Here is a 17,080-nt window from a genome sequence, read left to right on the forward strand (position 1 = left end):
GTGTCTTTTTTTTTGCTTCACTTGTTTTTCTTCAATTATGATAAAACCGCATTAAAAGTAAACAGAAACAAAAGTTTAGGAGGTAGAAAGCTCATCTAAACCACTGTTTCTACCACAGTAAGGCAAGTTCTATTACAGATTTCTCAGGAGTCCAGTGCTGTAAGCAGATAAATTTAAAAGGTATTATAGGGAATTTGTGATCCTTATGGAGAAACAAGGTTGTGCACTTAACATTATACCAATGAATTACACTACGTATTTCAGTGCATTTATTGCTTCTAGAATCCTCTTGCTATGACAAAAAGGCAACCAGACCCTTGTGTGTTTGCTAATCCTGCTTTAAAGGTTTAAAACCTCAGGTCACAAGGCTTACTTGAAAAGGAGATGTGTGCATTAAGGAAGTGATGCAATCTCTTTAGAGGCAAAGCCACAGGAAGTAAATAGTTGTTTTGTACATATAATATTTTCAAGCACACTGAATAGGCTTGTTAGCTAGTTTAAGCATTGGCCTACTTGGAAAATGTTTTCATTCATAATATGCAGAAAATATTTTTCTGGAAAAGGAATTGTTGCACTTTAACATTGGTATAATTTGGTATTTTTTTAAGAGGTATTTTTATTAATTTCTGAGTTCCTTTATAAGGCCATATTTGGTGTTGTCATTAAATGAATTTTTCTACGTTGTTATTGCATGGTAAGTACAGCTATTCATGGCAAGTTTTAGTCACGTTCTGCTCTCTGCTCCTTCAAAAACGGTAGAGAAGGGATTTACAGAACGTAAGCTGCAGAACTCGAGTGGCGTCTGCTATAGATCCCACGATCTCAGAAAAGCTATTTAACCACAGTTTTGCATGCATTTGTTATGATTTTTAAAAAAAATCTGATCAAGTAAAATTAATTTTCCTTTATGTTGCGCTGTTGCATTCTACTTGATGTAAGGCCTGTCCTTTTTTCTAGCAGCACTTTCAGTGTTCTGTAATCAAGCCCAGGTGTTACAGATATGTTGGCTGAGAGTTTTTGCATTAGCAAAACTTAAGTTTGGCTCCTAAACTCATTGAAACATAGAAGTTCCCTGTGAACAAAGCACTGCAGATGATTTGTTAATTTTTAAGTATCTGAACTTCAGCTAATGTGGCTAGCTTCTTTACAAGACAAAAAGGAATACTAGGTCCAACAGGAAAATGAAGGTAAGAATTCATAATAAGCTCCATTGTTCAATCAGTCAGTCAAGTGAAACCTCAAGATCACAGATGAGCAGGAAGACTGAGATAGTCATCCAGGTAATCTTGCTTTCCGGGACATGGCATTGCAGGTAGCAATTAAGCCAGCTGTTCATCAGCCAGAGGACAATTTCCTGAAGGTAATGTCTAAGTAGACATCTGTCATCTAAGTAATGTCTAAGTCACTAGCGGCACAGCCAATGCTGTTTCATCAGTTCTCTCTCTTTTTTCCTATGAAGACCAGAAAAAAGTACTCTGTGATGGGAACCTTTAAAGACATCCTTAAAGGTAAAATCCTCCAGCACTTCCTCAAATGAACAAACACAACGATTCTGTGCTATAGCTAAGGCAGTGAAGTGAGTATACAAGTTAGTCACCAACACACCATGATCAAAAAATGCATTTTAACTTAATACTGAAGTATAACTACAGAGAATACAGTAGCAAGGAGAACATCCGTTAGGCGTGCCTGGATTTGCATATGTATTTCCTGCATCTCATATTGGTCAAGACAAGATATTTTTTTCTCTAGGAAACCTCTCAGGTTTATTTCAAGATATTATTCTGAGTGAAGGAGTGATTTGTTGTGTAGAAAATAGCTTCTTTTCCCCCAGATGTTATGATGTGTAATGATGGCACTCTTGTGCAGGCTAACATTGGAATCTGTAACTGGTAAAAAGGTATGTATAATTTTGAAAAGATCAGTCTTTAACAGTAGAGATGGAAACAGTCAAATCACCTCAGCACAGATTGTATGTAAAGTTTTCTTTTAATTTGTGTGTTTTTTTTAACAACATACTTGTCGTGTCTCTTGATTCTGAGCTACTATTTGTACACAGCCATATGAACAGCCCAGCTCGTTTGAGGCCAGCTTCAAGATCTCAAAAAAGGTGTTGTACATTAATCTATGGATGTAATGTTAAGTCTCAGTTCTTTCACTTTGACCAAAAAAGGCTGGAAGCAAGGGAAAAGTCATAATGACTTTTGTAATATTCTATTTTGATGTTATGAATGGTGTTACTTCAGATTGCCAATCTAGAGCCAAAGAACCTGTTGGAGAAAAATCAAGATGAACTTCTGGTCCTGAACTAGAAAATAGTAAATTCATTAAGGCTAGCATAGCAGCAGAGCTTTCGCTGTACAGCTGGTCTTTTTGCACCCTGAAGAAGGATATTTTCCATCTCTTGGACTGGAGAATTTAGTTTTTGGTATCCCTTGCTCTTCATTGTTCTGTCGTGTTCTTTGTAGGCTGAGTGCAGCATGAGGGAGACCTCTTAAGATCAAGTGACATTCACAGACCATTCACGTTTACCTGACCAGTAAAGGGCAGGCGAACATTAAATTTGCATTCTGGTAATGCCACCCAAAGCTAAGGCTCCATGTACTGCTTTAGCTTGCGTCTGCCTTTAGATAAAGGATCACATTGTCTCATGCGCATGCTCAAACCACTGCAAAGGTGCCCAGGTGTTAGCAAGTTTGTTAGTACTTTGGAGACTTCAAGTGTTTTTATGAACAATAAGACATTAAATTTAGAAATACAGTATGATGAAATCTTAATTTGCATTGACTTCTGACTGTCACTCTTAGTGTGTCTGTTTACTTCTAAGTTCAGAATGCAGTATGTGAAATGTGTTAGTAAACAAATTCTCCTCATGGATACTGAAGAAGGCTGAAGTTTAGGCACTTTTCATCCTACCATGGTACTGGAAATGAAATTATCTGATGATAGGTTACTTCTAAGTTTATGAAGGTGTATGGGGAAAACTGAAACACATGTCTTCTATTCACTACCCCGCATCAAGACAATTTTATTTTAAATACTAAAGAAATAAACTTGTGAAAACCCGGTATGCCCTAAGTATATATTTTTGTCCTATGTTTTCTTTTATTATAAAGTTTGAACAAAATATTTCTTATATCTCAGAAGGGAAATTTAAGTTAACCCCTACTGTACTTTCCAGACTACAAAAGCATTTTTTTTAAGTAAACATCTAAAGGTGAAATTGTATTTTAAGTATGTGGATTACAATCCCTTAACTTAAACATCTCTCCTTAGCGATTGTATATACTTAGACAAAAAGCGCATCGGTTGCGGCTGCTTGTCTATATAGTTGTTTGTGTTGGTGATTTGTTATATTGCTTTCTGTAATTGCTCTAAGGGTATTAAGAGCTCCATGTAAATCAGTAATGTTAGAAATAGAAGTCAGAAGTAAATCTCTAGAAGTGATAGATTTTTTTTGTATCCTGGAGGAGGACCAAGACTAAGCATCTGCTTACGTTTAATTATGTACTATATAACTTCAGTGTTCAGCATCGTGTTGAAAGTATCAGGCATCTGTTCAATGGGACCACTTTCTAAACATTTTTGTAATTCCCAGCACCTACCCAGGTGTGCAAGACATTTCTAATTTGATCACAGGTACTAGTTCATCTTTTCTGAAAGAATAAAATGCAATATCAACAAGCTGAGAAATAATTCATAAGAAGTTTTTGATCTCTTGAATTACTGTTAAACTTGCATTGAGGACATAATTTATACATTTTTTAAAAAGTATTGCTATGTTTTTGAACACACTTGAGAATTTAAATGCAAAAAAAAAAACAAAAAGTTAACCTTTTAATGATCACAGTTTGGGATTTTCTCTCTCCGCTACTGAATCCAAGTTAGGCACTGCCATGAAGAGGATGCTTTTAGTTGAAAACCCGTGCTGATAGAGCAGGAAGTACAGTTTTGTAGGAACTCGTTCGCAAGGTATGATGTGCTTGTTCCATCAGTGGTACAGCTCCTGTTGACTTCAAGGCTGTTCAAGCAGTCGGTTTAAAGATGCATATTGGCTGCAAGCTTTTTCTTATAGCCCTTGGATATGCAGTGTAAACCTGTAACAATATATAGTGCTACTGGATGATGATAACGACCTGAATGCATTTTTTCTGCTGTATATTTCCCTCCTATGGCTCCTAAGGTATGTGTATATAGACTGTCTTTGCACTGAGCTGACTATACTTTGTAACTGAAAGGCAGGTAGTGTACTAAAGATGACTGTAGCTTGTGGTTCCGATTGTGGAAATACTTTCACAAAACGCAAAGTATAGCTTCAGTGCTACAAATTTTGATTTTTATATTTTTTATTAACATGCATGGAAGACTACGGATAATATTTTTAAAAGATGAACTTGGTTTTGTACATTTTTCAATGTTTAAAACTATATGATTTAACATTACCTCTGAATACCAGTGATCAGTAAATTCTTAAAGGAAATACCTCAATTTGAGTATTCTTTTCTTGCTAGTTTTTGTTGATAAGTTGAAATGGACTACAGTGTGTGATGAACTAACTGAGCCAAATAGCAATGACGTAAAAGCTTCAACTCTGCTGTAAGCTGTGTGATTTACTGAAAGGGAACTAAATGATACACTACAAGTGTTGATGTTGCAGTATACAATCACGGCTCGTTCTGCCCAACTGGACATTTTCTTTATGACTGGCTTGTAAATTGAATTTTCAGCGTGAAGCCAAATTAAAAATGAAAGAAAAAAATGTTCTGTTTCCTTTGGATTTTGTTCTTAGACATTATTTCAATAAACACCAAGGTAAAGGATACAATCATAATTGTGAATAAAACCAAGTCCATACAAGTTTAGACGTGCTTTATTGATGCATGTCCTCTGTTGGCCACGTGTACAGGAGACCAACATTTACCTGACAAGTGGGAGTATGAAATACAGAAAGGCAGGGTTTTAAGTTCTTTTTTTTGTTTGTTTTTGTTTTGTTTTTTGGGGGGATGTCTCTTTTTTCCCCTTTGGATGACAGATATATTGAATCCAATTCTATCTATCATCTGTGCTTAAAGAAGAGTATTGGAAGATCAAAAGAGATTCAGAAAAGGGGCTCTAGAGGCCTGGAGAACAAGACTATCTAAACTACACTGCAGTAGTTCAGGCTACTTCGTTATCCAGGGAACAGGCAAGAGGTGAGGTGACACTGCAGTTACTACACATGTGAGAAATGCATAACAGAAGGTGGGGAAAAAATGTATAATTAGGTCCAGTGGATATAAGCTTGAACTAAACCTACGGATGTTTTTGAGAATGAGGGAAAGGTGAAGTTTACCAATGACACATTCTTAATGACGTGAAGTGTTCAAGTGAAGACTTGTTAATGCTTTTCTTAAAATTAGTCACTAATTTCAATTTATGGTGTGCATGCAGGTTTTGAGTAATGTTCTCGGGGTTAGTCATGCAGTATGCATGAAGAAACACAGTGTGGAGGGCAGTAAACGCATTGTCAACCTGTTCAAAGGAAAAAAGATCAAACACTTTGATAATCACTTGTCCAAAACAAAATTTATTTTTTCAGTGACAACCTAATAGACATACACATTTAGTTATGAAGAAATGCTTTAAAACCTGAACCATTTTTGCTTGAATGTATTTTTTTTCATTTTCCCTCACACCCTTTTTGCTTCAATATATTTCTTTCGTTTTGCTCCAATATGCAAATAACGCATTTGTTTTATTCTTGTGGGAGTGCATTACATTAATAATGCTTTGGTTTTATACTTGTGGGTGTAGATTATATTAATAGTGCTTTGTTTTTTATACTTGTGGGTGTAGATTATATTAATAGTGCTTTGGTTTTATACTTGTAGATTATATTAATAATGCTTTGTTTTTTATACTTGTGGGTGTAGATTACACTATAAAAGGTTAAGGAAAAGAAGGCAAGCAGGGCAGCACTGCTCCAACTATCTGCTGGGGTATCTCCACTGTTTTCTTTAAGGTCTCTGTATTTCACAGAATCATCTAGGCTGGAAGAGACCTCCAAGATCACCTAGTCCAACCTCTGACCTAACACTAACAGGTCCTCCACTAAGCCATATCACTAAGCTCTACATCTAAACGTCTCTTAAAGACCTCCAGGGATGGTGACTCAACCACTTCCCTGGGCAGCCCATTCCAATGCCTCACAACCCTTTCCGTAAAGAAGTTCTTCCTTTCAGCTAAAGCTTACAGAAGCTTAAGGAAACCCTGAAGAAAACAGAGAGGCTTGGGGTTGGTGTTTTGTTTTGTTTATTTGTTTGTTTTTATAAAACTATCATCGCCCGAGTAGTGGGCCCCGGCAGGCCGCAGCGCCGCGCCGGTTGCTAGGCAGGGGCGCCCCGCCCCTTCCGCCTCCGCCCTTCCCGGAAGTGACGGGCGGGCAGCGGCTTCCTTCCTTCCTTCCCCGGCGGCGGGGGGGATGCGCGGGCGGCGGCGGGGCGGTTGCGGTTGTTGCCGGGGGGGTGGCGGCCGGGCAACATGCTGAGCCGCAGCTCGCTGAGCGGGCTGGCGGTGGGGCTGTTCGCCATCTACGTGGCGCACACGGGCTGGGTCATGTACGGCATCGTCTACACGCGGCCCTGCCCGGCCGCGGGGGCCGCCGCCGCCCACCCCGCCTGCGTCTGGCCCTACCTGGCGCGGCGGCCCAAGCTGCAGGTGGGAGAGCGGGGGGCGGCCGGTAACGGGGGGGGGGGCGAGGAGGAGGTACCGGGGCGTTTTCCCCGTTTATTGAGCCCACCGGTGCCCTGCCCAGCTTGTGGAGCTGGGTCGCGAAGCCCTGCCCTCACCTCGGTGATGTGCCAGCGTTGTGTTTCCGTGCCCTGATTTCCCGGTCGTCTTCTCCTTCATTCCAGCTAAGCGTCTACACTACCACACGGTCGAACATCGGAGCTGAGAGCAACGTAGACCTGGTTTTGAACGTGGAGGATTTTGATGTCGAGTCTAAATTCGAAAGGTAAGTGGCAATGCTGATAGTTTTTTGGTTAGTTCTGGAGCGTGTAGCCAAATTAATAGCCATTCACGTCAAGTACATAAATTGATAGTCACATAGAAAGAAATACGCATGAAGTAAGTAGGTATACTCTTGGTGACAGTATCGTTGGAGGAGCTGAGTTGTCTTTGCATTGTTTGGTTCCGGGTTGAAGCTATTGCTGCACGCTCTGTGGGCCATTCAGTTTGTACTTGTTTTCCATATTCTCAGTGCCAAGGCAGGAAAGCTGTCAGTTGGACTTCAGCTTTGGAGCCAAGGACAAAGCGCTACGGTAGATAAAAACTAGTTGTTTGTTTGTTTGTTTTCTTAATGGAAGATTCCTAGAATATTTCGTGTATCACAGATCAGTATAGCACCTGCCTTGACAGAAACGGTGTACTATGTTCTAAGAGCAGCCTCTTAGACAAACTTCTCTTACGTTGAATGATCGTCTCTCAGTGGCAAGAAAGAAATCTATGCTGAACAAAGATGTGCTAAGAAATATGTTTCTCGCACGTATATCTTACAGGCCTTGAATGCTGTCATCTGTTGTCTACTGTAACTTTCAGATCCCACCCTAAACACTTGTATTACAAGCTGTGCTAGATTACTTTAGCGTTGGTTGGTTTAAATCAACGTACTGTTTTAAGTCATACAAACAAATACTTTACAGAAGCATGCTTTGCTTGTGATAGTAAAAGTGGCTTTCCCTTGTGAAGATGTAAGTCAACACGTCTGGAAAATCTTTAAGACCTTTCTCTAATAACGTGCAGCCAGAATAGCTGTGGCTTCAGACCCTGAATAGAACCTGGAAGTTGTAGATCCCGTGTTCTCTCTTCTTGTATTGTAACAACGTGCTTTGGTATAACTGTTTCAGTGCCAACAATAGTAAAAGTAAACCTTTTTCTGGTGGTTTACTGTTTCAAGATTTTCTGAAGGGATGGTGGTGCTAAGATCATGCCCTTAGATGAATTTCTGAATATAACACTGCACTCTTTAATTATAAAGAGACACACATGATGGTTAGAACAACTGTATTAGCTGCTTCATTTTTTTTGTTGTTTAAAGTTGTTATCTCGTATCTGAGGTCAGAGGTTCACCCTGGCTCTTTCACATTCTGCATGTTTCATAATTAAAGAACGTGAACTTCTGCAGTGCAGGTCACGGTAAACTTTATCTCTGGCAGACATGAAAATAGAACTGTTTTACTGACGGTCTGCTGGGCCAGTGAGAGTATCCAGACAAAATCAACCTGATCAAATTAACAGGATGCTTCCCTGGCAGGCACAAGGGGAGTGACTTTGTGGTTGGAGGCTCTGTAGAGTTGTGAGCTTGGCATGCCGTAGCCGAGAAGATCGTCCTTAATGCAAAGTGCTTGGCATAACTGAATTTCCTTCTAATCTTTTTATCATGTATACGCTCTGTCGACATAGTGCGTGGAAGGTTATTTTCTACAAGTTCTGTCATAATTTGGCAGTATGACCTGTTGGCTGGGTTACAAAACTGATAACTCGGTCCTGTGTTATTTAGGATAATAAAAGATGAATTGGACAAAGATGAAAGTGTCTTAAGATAGCAGTAAAACTTTGGTAATGCAAATATTACATAACATACCAGAGTACATAAATTGAGCCACCTGGTCATGGCTCAGTAGGGCACATTAGCCCCAGCATGTTCTTGCTTGCTTTCAGAACATCTTAACATCTTCAGCGATCCTCATATGTAACAGCTTGGTATTCCAACATATGTCACCTCGTAACGTACTTATTTTGTGTTTTAGGACAGTGAATGTCTCTGTACCAAAGAAGACTCGAAATAACGGCACGTTATATGCATATATATTTCTTCATCATGCTGGCATTTTGCCTTGGCACGATGGTAAGCAGGTGCATATAGTAAGCCCTCTGACCACATACATGGTCCCTAAACCAGAAGAGATTAATTTGCTCACGGGAGAATCAACCACACAGGTACGTGGGTTTTCTATCTGTAGAAAAACTGGGGAAAAAATACATATAGTTTTACTGAAGAACCAAACTGTTTCTGATCCTCAAGTTAATACAAGCTTTATAGACACTTGTGGTTTTAGCAGCTGCAGCGCTTGCATCTTTAGAGTAATAATGATATTTAAAAAGTGGGGGGAGGGCGCAACCAAAACACCTCTTTTTGCTTGATTATCAGCTGGTACACTAATAGTAGACCTTTCAGCACAGCAAATGTGGAGCCCTCTATAATAGTGTCTGCTATTAAAACATTTCCCTAGTTAACATTAATTTCTTCAAGGATTCATTCCTTGTGGGAGAAATACTGTATTGTTCTGTAACAGAATGATGCTGCTTTCTATAATGAGTTAGATTCATGTGAAATAATTTACTTTGCTTTTGTAAAATAGAGATACTAACTCACATCGGTGAGTGACCAAAGAGTAGATTGCTTCTTTTTCTGTCGGATGTTCCTACTTTCCAGTTCAATTCAAGAGAATATGATAGTAGTATCCTTTGACAAATGCTGAAATAACTCACCGGAGGAAAAAATGCGGTGTTGTTTAACGAAACGCAATGGCTCTTGTATTTCACTTTCAAGGGGAGTTAGAGAATTTCACCTTGCTCTTCTTTGGAATCTGAAATACACTTGTAGCTCTCAGTGCTATTTCTAAATGTTGTTATAATAAAGTTGAAAACGAGTTGAAGCTAGAGTCCAGCATTAAAAGGTGATAGCAGGTGGTGGTCATCCAAGGAAAAGCGAGTAGGATGCCTTGGGGGGCAAGCATCTACTGAAAGCTACGGAAACTGTTTCAGCACTGCTTTCCACAGCATTTGGAGGCTCAGAAATTCAAAGCAAATGGTCAGATCTTTTTACTCCCCCAGATTAATACAGTCAATCATCCTTTTGACTGTTTTGAAGTAATATCTGAATACTCCACTGTTCTTACTTTCAAGTGACTGTTTTCAGAGCGTGCAGATGCATAAGGAATTAAAATAAATAAGCTGAATATTCATTCTTGATGAACGGGACTTTGAATAGGCAATGAATTGTTCAGTATCAAATTGCGGTTGGCATTTACAATATGTTCTGCTGTATTTGAGCAAAATACTTGGTCTAGTCTAAATTAAGGTAAAGTATTTCTTAATGAATGTCTGTTTTGTGATACAGCTAATGACTCAGTAGTTTCTATGAGTTAGAGTATTATCCTGTTCAAAATTCTGTATTGTTTAGCAGTATGTGTGTTTGTTGTATTTTTAAAGCAAATTGAAGCAGAAAAGCAGACCAGCGCTTTAGATGAACCCGTCTCTCACTGGAGGTCAAGGTTGACCTTAAATGTCATGGTGGAAGATTTTGTGTTTGATGGATCATCCCTCCCAGCTGATGTTCACCGTTACATGAAGATGTAAGTTGATGACTTAATTTTGCTAGATTATAAGCTTAATTGGTTTTTCTACAAAAATCTTGCCTGTCCTTTAGTATTTTATTTTTATATCGGAGCTTAGGAGACAAAAATAGGCACTCTTTAATGCCTGCATTTCAGTAATGACAGTTAGTAAGGTATTATGTGCTAGAACGCCTTGTTGGAAATGTCTTGTTATGGGCAGTTCAGAGTTTAAAATACCTTTTTGTATGGGAGTTACCAGGGTAACACAAAGCAGAACTGCAAAGACACAAGTAAAATGCTACAGCAGGTTTCACACCTTCTTGTTCTCAAATCATACTTCTGGCCTTTAAAGCAATTATTGTTCCTTGACCTTTGCAGTTAACCTTCACATCCAGTTGTGTCCAAACAGCAAGTGCTTAAGTGGCACGGCTGATCTCCCATCCCATCTTTTTCCCCCCTCTATGACTGGTTTTATTTCCCTTTGACAATGCGTTGTCCTACATAATTTAGTTTTCTCAAGAAAAACATAAAAAGCGAGATTTTAGGCAGGCAGTAGCTTCTGTTCACAGCTTGCTTAAATTTCTTCCAGTGTTAACCGTATAAATAGCGCTGTGTTGGCTGGTGCTGCCGTATGTTGATGCCTTTCTCTACAAGTATCCTGTTAAATCCAGAAGCAGTTGCTTAGTCAGCAGACTCTGGGGTTCTGGGATAGCTTCCCAAGCAGAATAGATAAACTTAGCAACTCCTGAGACAGACCCAAAACAGGAAGGGGTTGATGGATCTTTTCTGGTCATATCTAGATGCTCTTCAGTGCTGTTTTATCATCGCATTACGCAGAAAGTAGTTTGGATGCAATTCCACTAGCAGTAGCTTTGATTGTAATTGTTATCTAGAAATTTAACTCTCTTCAGTTGAAGAATCAAACTATTTCTGATCCTCAAGTTAATACTTCTCTGTATTACTGTTGCCCCTTGAGTATTTACTATGTAGTTACCGTACATAGAGACTTCTTCCTTTTGTGAACTACTAAAATTCAATTTCCAGACTTGAATAAGCTCAGTTGTGCTAGCTCCACAGACTCTTACTGAGTATACTATAGTGTAGATAACTGCCTCTCTAGTGAAGAGCTTTAAGAATTTGTCTCTTTCAGGGCCCTAGGCTAAATACTTTTCCAAAATACCAACAAAACAATTTTCCAGTGGTCGGTTTTGTCAAGGCCTCAAAGGTTGTTATTACTGGTTTTGTGCAGGCTGATGAGGTGGTAGAGCAATCCAAACAAGTGTTTCTGTTCAGGAAAAGGCAGCGAATGTAGATGCTCCTTGTGCACTCTCATCAGTAGTATCTAGCCATCTTGTGTGCATAGCAGCCAGTGTTTACATGGTCCCATGCTAGGTAGAGCATGTGCTATTGCTGAGCTAGTAGGTGTCACTGGGGCTGGAGAGGAGGGGGGGAGATGGTGGAACGTTGTCATTGCAGGAGGAGAGGGATACTTGAGACAAAGGATACAAATATATGGTGGTAAACCTCATCGTGTTTCTCTTTGGCAAACTTTTAAATTTCCTCTACCCTTGTTCATGCAACAGCTTCAGCATCATCACGGCTAATTTCATTTGTCTTTCATTCTTTTTTGCTTATTCTTTCTACTGAAAAGTAAAAACAAACTGAAAAGAGAAATATAACACGCACACTTCTTATGCAGACATCTCTCAATGAGAGATTCCAGGCTAGCAGTTGCTTCTTTCATGCTGTGTGTTAAAGAATAATGTGCCTGAAAAGATGGTGGGAAATACCTACACGGGTAGATCTGAAAGTGCTGATTGAGTGCTAACTTGAATAAAAGTAGTTTTCTTTTTAGATCACTACAGTTATAAAATCCATGTTTAAACATCCTAGGGTTCAGTTGGGGAAGACAGTGCATTACCTTCCAATATTATTTATTGATCAGCTAAGCAACAGAGTGAAAGATTTGATGGTGAGTAATAGAAAACCTTTAATTACATTTAATAGTTTTAACAGTAATCTTCAATGTTGTTATAATTAAGATTTTCTTCATAGGTTGTTTAATGAAAAACTATAAAGTCACGCAAGGACTATCAATGACTGTTGTTTAACTTAACGTGGTCAGTTGTGGCAACTGCAGAGTCTGAATCTGCATTTTGAAATATCTGCCAAACGCTCCCTTCTGTTCTGTCAAAGGATATTTGGATTCCATCGCTCCTGCCTTTTGGGTAGATATGAAGGAAATCTGCAGCAGCAGCTGTGGTGGGAGCAAGCACATGAGCAGTTTGACTCTTTAAACCGTTTGATGAAGTTGTGTTAGCGTTCCAGAACTACTCCTAGTATCTTCTAGGGAAATGAGCACACTGAATACAGCTGGTACTGCAGTAACATGGGGATAAGAGAATAGCCACTGACTTAGTTCAAACAGATTCACTTGTGGTTAAATTTTCCAGTGGTACCCTCTATCATATTAGAGTAACTTGAGCATACCTGCTGCCAATACACTAACAGTACATCTAACGAGTTTATGCACTCAGATCAGGACTTGAAAATGTCGTTGACAGAATCACAGAAGGATGAGGTTGTTAGGGATCTCTGGAGGTCTCTAGTCCAGCACACGTGCTCAGAGCTGGGGCACCAAGAGCAGGTTGCGCAAGACCTTGTCCATTTGGGGTTTGGATATATTCAAGGATGAATACTCCGCAACATCTCCGGGCAACCTGTTCTAGTGGTCATTCACCCCTGCAGTAAAAACAGGTGTTTTTTCATACATTTAAATTGAATTCTCTATTTAGCTTTTACCCAACTCTTCAGTTGGAGGATATCATGCAGTTTTGTTACTGCAAGTCATACATTGCAGCCCCCTGCATCTAAGCCATGTTCATCCAGCACCTTTTAGTTAAGCCCTGCATTTGTTTTTCAGTTACACCGACTAGAAATTAGGAATCAGTGACTGAGAACAAAAACCTTGAATGCTTAAGAATGTCTCAGAACTGTTAAATGAGCATATCTGGATTCAGCATCTTCTAGGTGGGAGCTTTGGTAGATGCATACTTTCCATAGACCTTATAAATCGCCTTTCCAATTCATAAACTTCAGCTTAGACAAAGAATTTTCTTCCTGAATGCTGGGGAGAATATCCTTTAAGAACATTTCTACCCCATCCCAACCTTGTTTGGCAAAATAAACTCCTCCGCATTTCAGTTACAAATTTTTGTACCAGATAGTTCTGTCCAGTATTTCATTAGATACTCTTGTAATGTCTTTACAAGCAGTCACTGTCCTTTGTTTTGAGTTTCTTACCACAGCTCATTGTTAAGTTCAGTACATTCATATGAGTTTCCAACCGGTCATGTGCCCTGTTTACAAATAAACTCAACGTTCTCATGTGGCTAAGAGCATTCCCACAGCTGTCATGCATGTCATGGTCAATGCTATTGCAACTCGCAGTGATAAAGATCTTGAGAACGTGCTGCAAAGACTAATCTATCAAAACTAGCAAAATTTCCCTTCAGCGCTGGCTTATGTAACTTTTCAGTAGCGAGGCAAACTGCTCGCAAGCCCTACAGAAAGTCTGGTCTAATGTTATGTGTCCCATGAGTTAATGAGAGGGGTATTTGAAGAACAGGAAAGAATAAGGGAGGAAGGTAATACAGCTTGTGTGTGGAGTAAGGCCAGCAGTTGACTGTAAATAGGGTATGTGTGTTATCTGCTTGGTATGCCTGACCTCGTCATGGTGCTGAAGATGGATTTTCCCTCGTTCTGCTAAGTTGTGTAGGTTTTGAACTGACTATGATTTTCACCCAGCTGTAGGTCTTAGAAGTACTAGAATTTAGTACAGTATGATGACTGTGTTTCTCATGTTGACTACTACATAATGCAGTGAGTGAACAGTGGGCTGATGGGTCAGGCTCAGAAGGTTTTACTAACTGGGGTTACACCAGGCTGGCAGCCAGTCACTAGCGAGGTTCCTGAGGGATCCATTTTAGGGCCAGTTCTCTTCACTGTTTTTATAAACAACCTGGATGCAGGACTCAAATGTGTACTAAGGAAGATTGCAGGTGATACTAAATTAGGAGGAGCTGTTGATTCCCTTGAGGGTAGAGGGACCTTACAGAGAAATCTTGACAAACTAGAGGGCTGGGCAATCAGCAGCAGCATGAAATTTAACAGGAGCAAGTGCCAGTTTCTGCACCTGGGATGGAGCAACCCTGGCTGTACGTACAGACTGGGGGACAAGAGGCTGGAGAGCAGCCCTGTGGAGAGGGTTCTGGGGTTCTGGTCGATGGCAAGTTGAACATGAGCCAGCAGTGTGCCATGGCAGCCCAAAGGGCCAGGTTTAGCCCTGGGGTGCCTCAGGCACAGCGCTGCCAGCCGGTCAGGGGAAGGGATTGTCCCGCTCTGCTCTGCACTGGTGCGGCCTCACATTGAGTGCTGTGGACCGTTTTGGGTGCCCCAATATACGAAGGACATGAAACTATTAGAGAGCATCCAAAGGAGGGGCTACAAAGATGGTGAAGTGTCTAGAGGGGAGATGTATGAGGAGCAGCTGAGGTCCCTTGGTTTGTTCAGCCCAGAGCAGAGCAGGCTGAGGGGAGGCCTCATGGCAGCCTGCAGCTCCCTCACGAGGGGAGCGGAGGGGCAGGCGCTGAGCTCTGCTCTCTGGGGACAGCGACAGGACCCGAGGGAACGGCATGGAGCTGGGACACAGGGGAGGGAAGTGTGAGATCTGTAATCTTATAGACAAAATAGGTTTAATTAACAGTGTACATAGATGAAGTACTTGTGACCACGTGAGAGTCAAAGAAGGGAATTCTGGAAGACAAGAGGTGTGGAGGATGAGAGTCACCGTGGAGCCTGAGGCATAGATAAATAACGAGATAAGAGCAAAGACTGCTACAAGGCCCAGGGGAAAAGAAAAGTAACAGAGCAGTACCAGAACCAGGCACAGGATCAGGGGGTTGCGAAAAGGTACGTAACAGCCCAAGAGATACATCAAGACAAAGATCAGCAGATGACAAGACAAAGGGACCAAAGGACTGTAAAGAGGGGTTGGAAGGTTTTTGAAGGAAAACATCTGGAAAGAAAGTGTATAAAAAGAATGTAGCCAGGTTGCAATAAAGACTCTTACTTCATCGCACTAAGAGTCCATGCAGATAGTCGCCGCAGGGAGGGTCAGGCTGGTTGTTAGGAAAAGGTTCTTCACCGAGAGGGTGGTCGGGCACTGGAACAGGCTCTCCAGGGACATGGTCCCGGCACTGAGCCTGCTGGAGTTCAAGACGCGTTTGAACGATGCCCTTAGATACATGGTTTACATAGTCCTGTGCAGAGCCAGCAGTTAGTCAGTGATCTTTGTGGATCCCTTCCTACTCAGGATATTCTGTGATGCTGTGTTCTTACACATTCTCCCCAGTACTCTGGGTTTGGGGATTACACAGGATTCTGAAGTAGTAAAGGGAATGCATTAAAATTCATACTGCAGAACTTGTTTGCTCTGTTTACACACTGCTTTGTAGCACTGACAGAGTGCTAGAAGTAATATGTGATGTTCTGAGGCCTTACTCCAAGAACAGGTTGTATTGCAGAGGATTGAAAACTTCCTAGTTTTCAAAGGCTTAGCAAGCCTCACGCACCTCAACTAGGTTGAGGCAACACTTGTAGGCTTGTAATTGTTCCTTAAGAAAGAGTTCATTCTTCTGATCTTGACAAATTCATTTAATTTGCTTTTGGTGTTCAAGAATTTCTGTCTTGTGTGGCAATCTAGTTGTCTCCCTGCACAACTCCTATCTCCTTAGTACTGCATTGTGTGCACAGAATGTTACTTGCCTATGTATTTGCAAAATTTGTGTGTTCTGTCTGTCCTGAATAGATAAAATTTCTTTCCATTTTCTGCCAGACATGTTGATGTTAATTTTGATAGGCTGAGAAATTGGAATGAGAATGGAGGGATTACAGGCATCCTTTAAAAAGGAGAAGCCTGGAAGACCTGCACGTAGCTTTTGATAAAGAGCACTAGAATCTTGCTAGCACCTTCAACCTTCAGCTCTAACCTAGTTGTTTTCATTCTGTTTTTCTTCAGACTGTTTGGAGATGCCTGACAGTTTTCTTTCTGCTGGATTTATAAAACTCTCACAACTTCCATTTCTTTCCCTCACATACATTTGTGTTCTGCCCCTCCCCCCCCCCTCCCATAGGGTCATGAGATTAAGAATCATTTGTACACACTGGAGGGAAGAGGGAATGGAATGGGAGAGTGAACAAAATCCCCGATTCACATCTGACTCTGATGTATGGGGAGGCTGAAAGCATTTTCAGTAACATTAGGATCAGAAGAAGCCCATTCATCTCTGATAAGCGTCAGCTAACTGATTACTGTAGAAACATACACAGTGTAGAGTAACAATTCTGAAATGGGAATTATGATTGAGTAGTAATTAGCATCTTGAACTGTTACCATTCAGAGTGCCTGCCTGTCTGTAGTCTTAAACTATCCTTGAAAGTTTAACACATACTGTGTGATCTTGTGCCTAAGTAGCTGTGGAGAGTTCTAACATCTCTAAGGACAATATTTTTTTCTTTTGTTTTAAAACTATTTCAGAGACAGTCAACAAAAGGAGCTGTGGCAATTTAAGACTTTTTTTTCAACTTAAGGAGTCCCCAGATAGTTCTCATTGTAATTAAAAGGTAGATGAGACAGGAGA

General features: G+C 40.5%; 1 protein-coding gene across 1 annotated transcript in view; it reads left to right on the plus strand.

Annotated features, from left to right (window-relative positions):
* Positions 1-6,397: 6,397 nt before the first annotated feature.
* Positions 6,398-17,080, plus strand: part of CLPTM1L (CLPTM1 like) — a 30,219-nt gene continuing 19,536 nt past the window's right edge. The window contains exons 1-5 of the mRNA XM_083824326.1: positions 6,398-6,696; positions 6,894-6,994; positions 8,790-8,979; positions 10,255-10,397; positions 12,273-12,351. Coding sequence (XP_083680452.1) covers positions 6,520-6,696; positions 6,894-6,994; positions 8,790-8,979; positions 10,255-10,397; positions 12,273-12,351 — 690 coding nt within the window. The 5' untranslated portion in view covers positions 6,398-6,519. The remainder of the gene's footprint in view (positions 6,697-6,893; positions 6,995-8,789; positions 8,980-10,254; positions 10,398-12,272; positions 12,352-17,080) is intronic.

The sequence above is a fragment of the Anser anser genome, assembly GCF_964211835.1.
Source record: "Anser anser genome assembly, chromosome: 2".
Classification (NCBI taxonomy): domain Eukaryota; kingdom Metazoa; phylum Chordata; class Aves; order Anseriformes; family Anatidae; genus Anser; species Anser anser.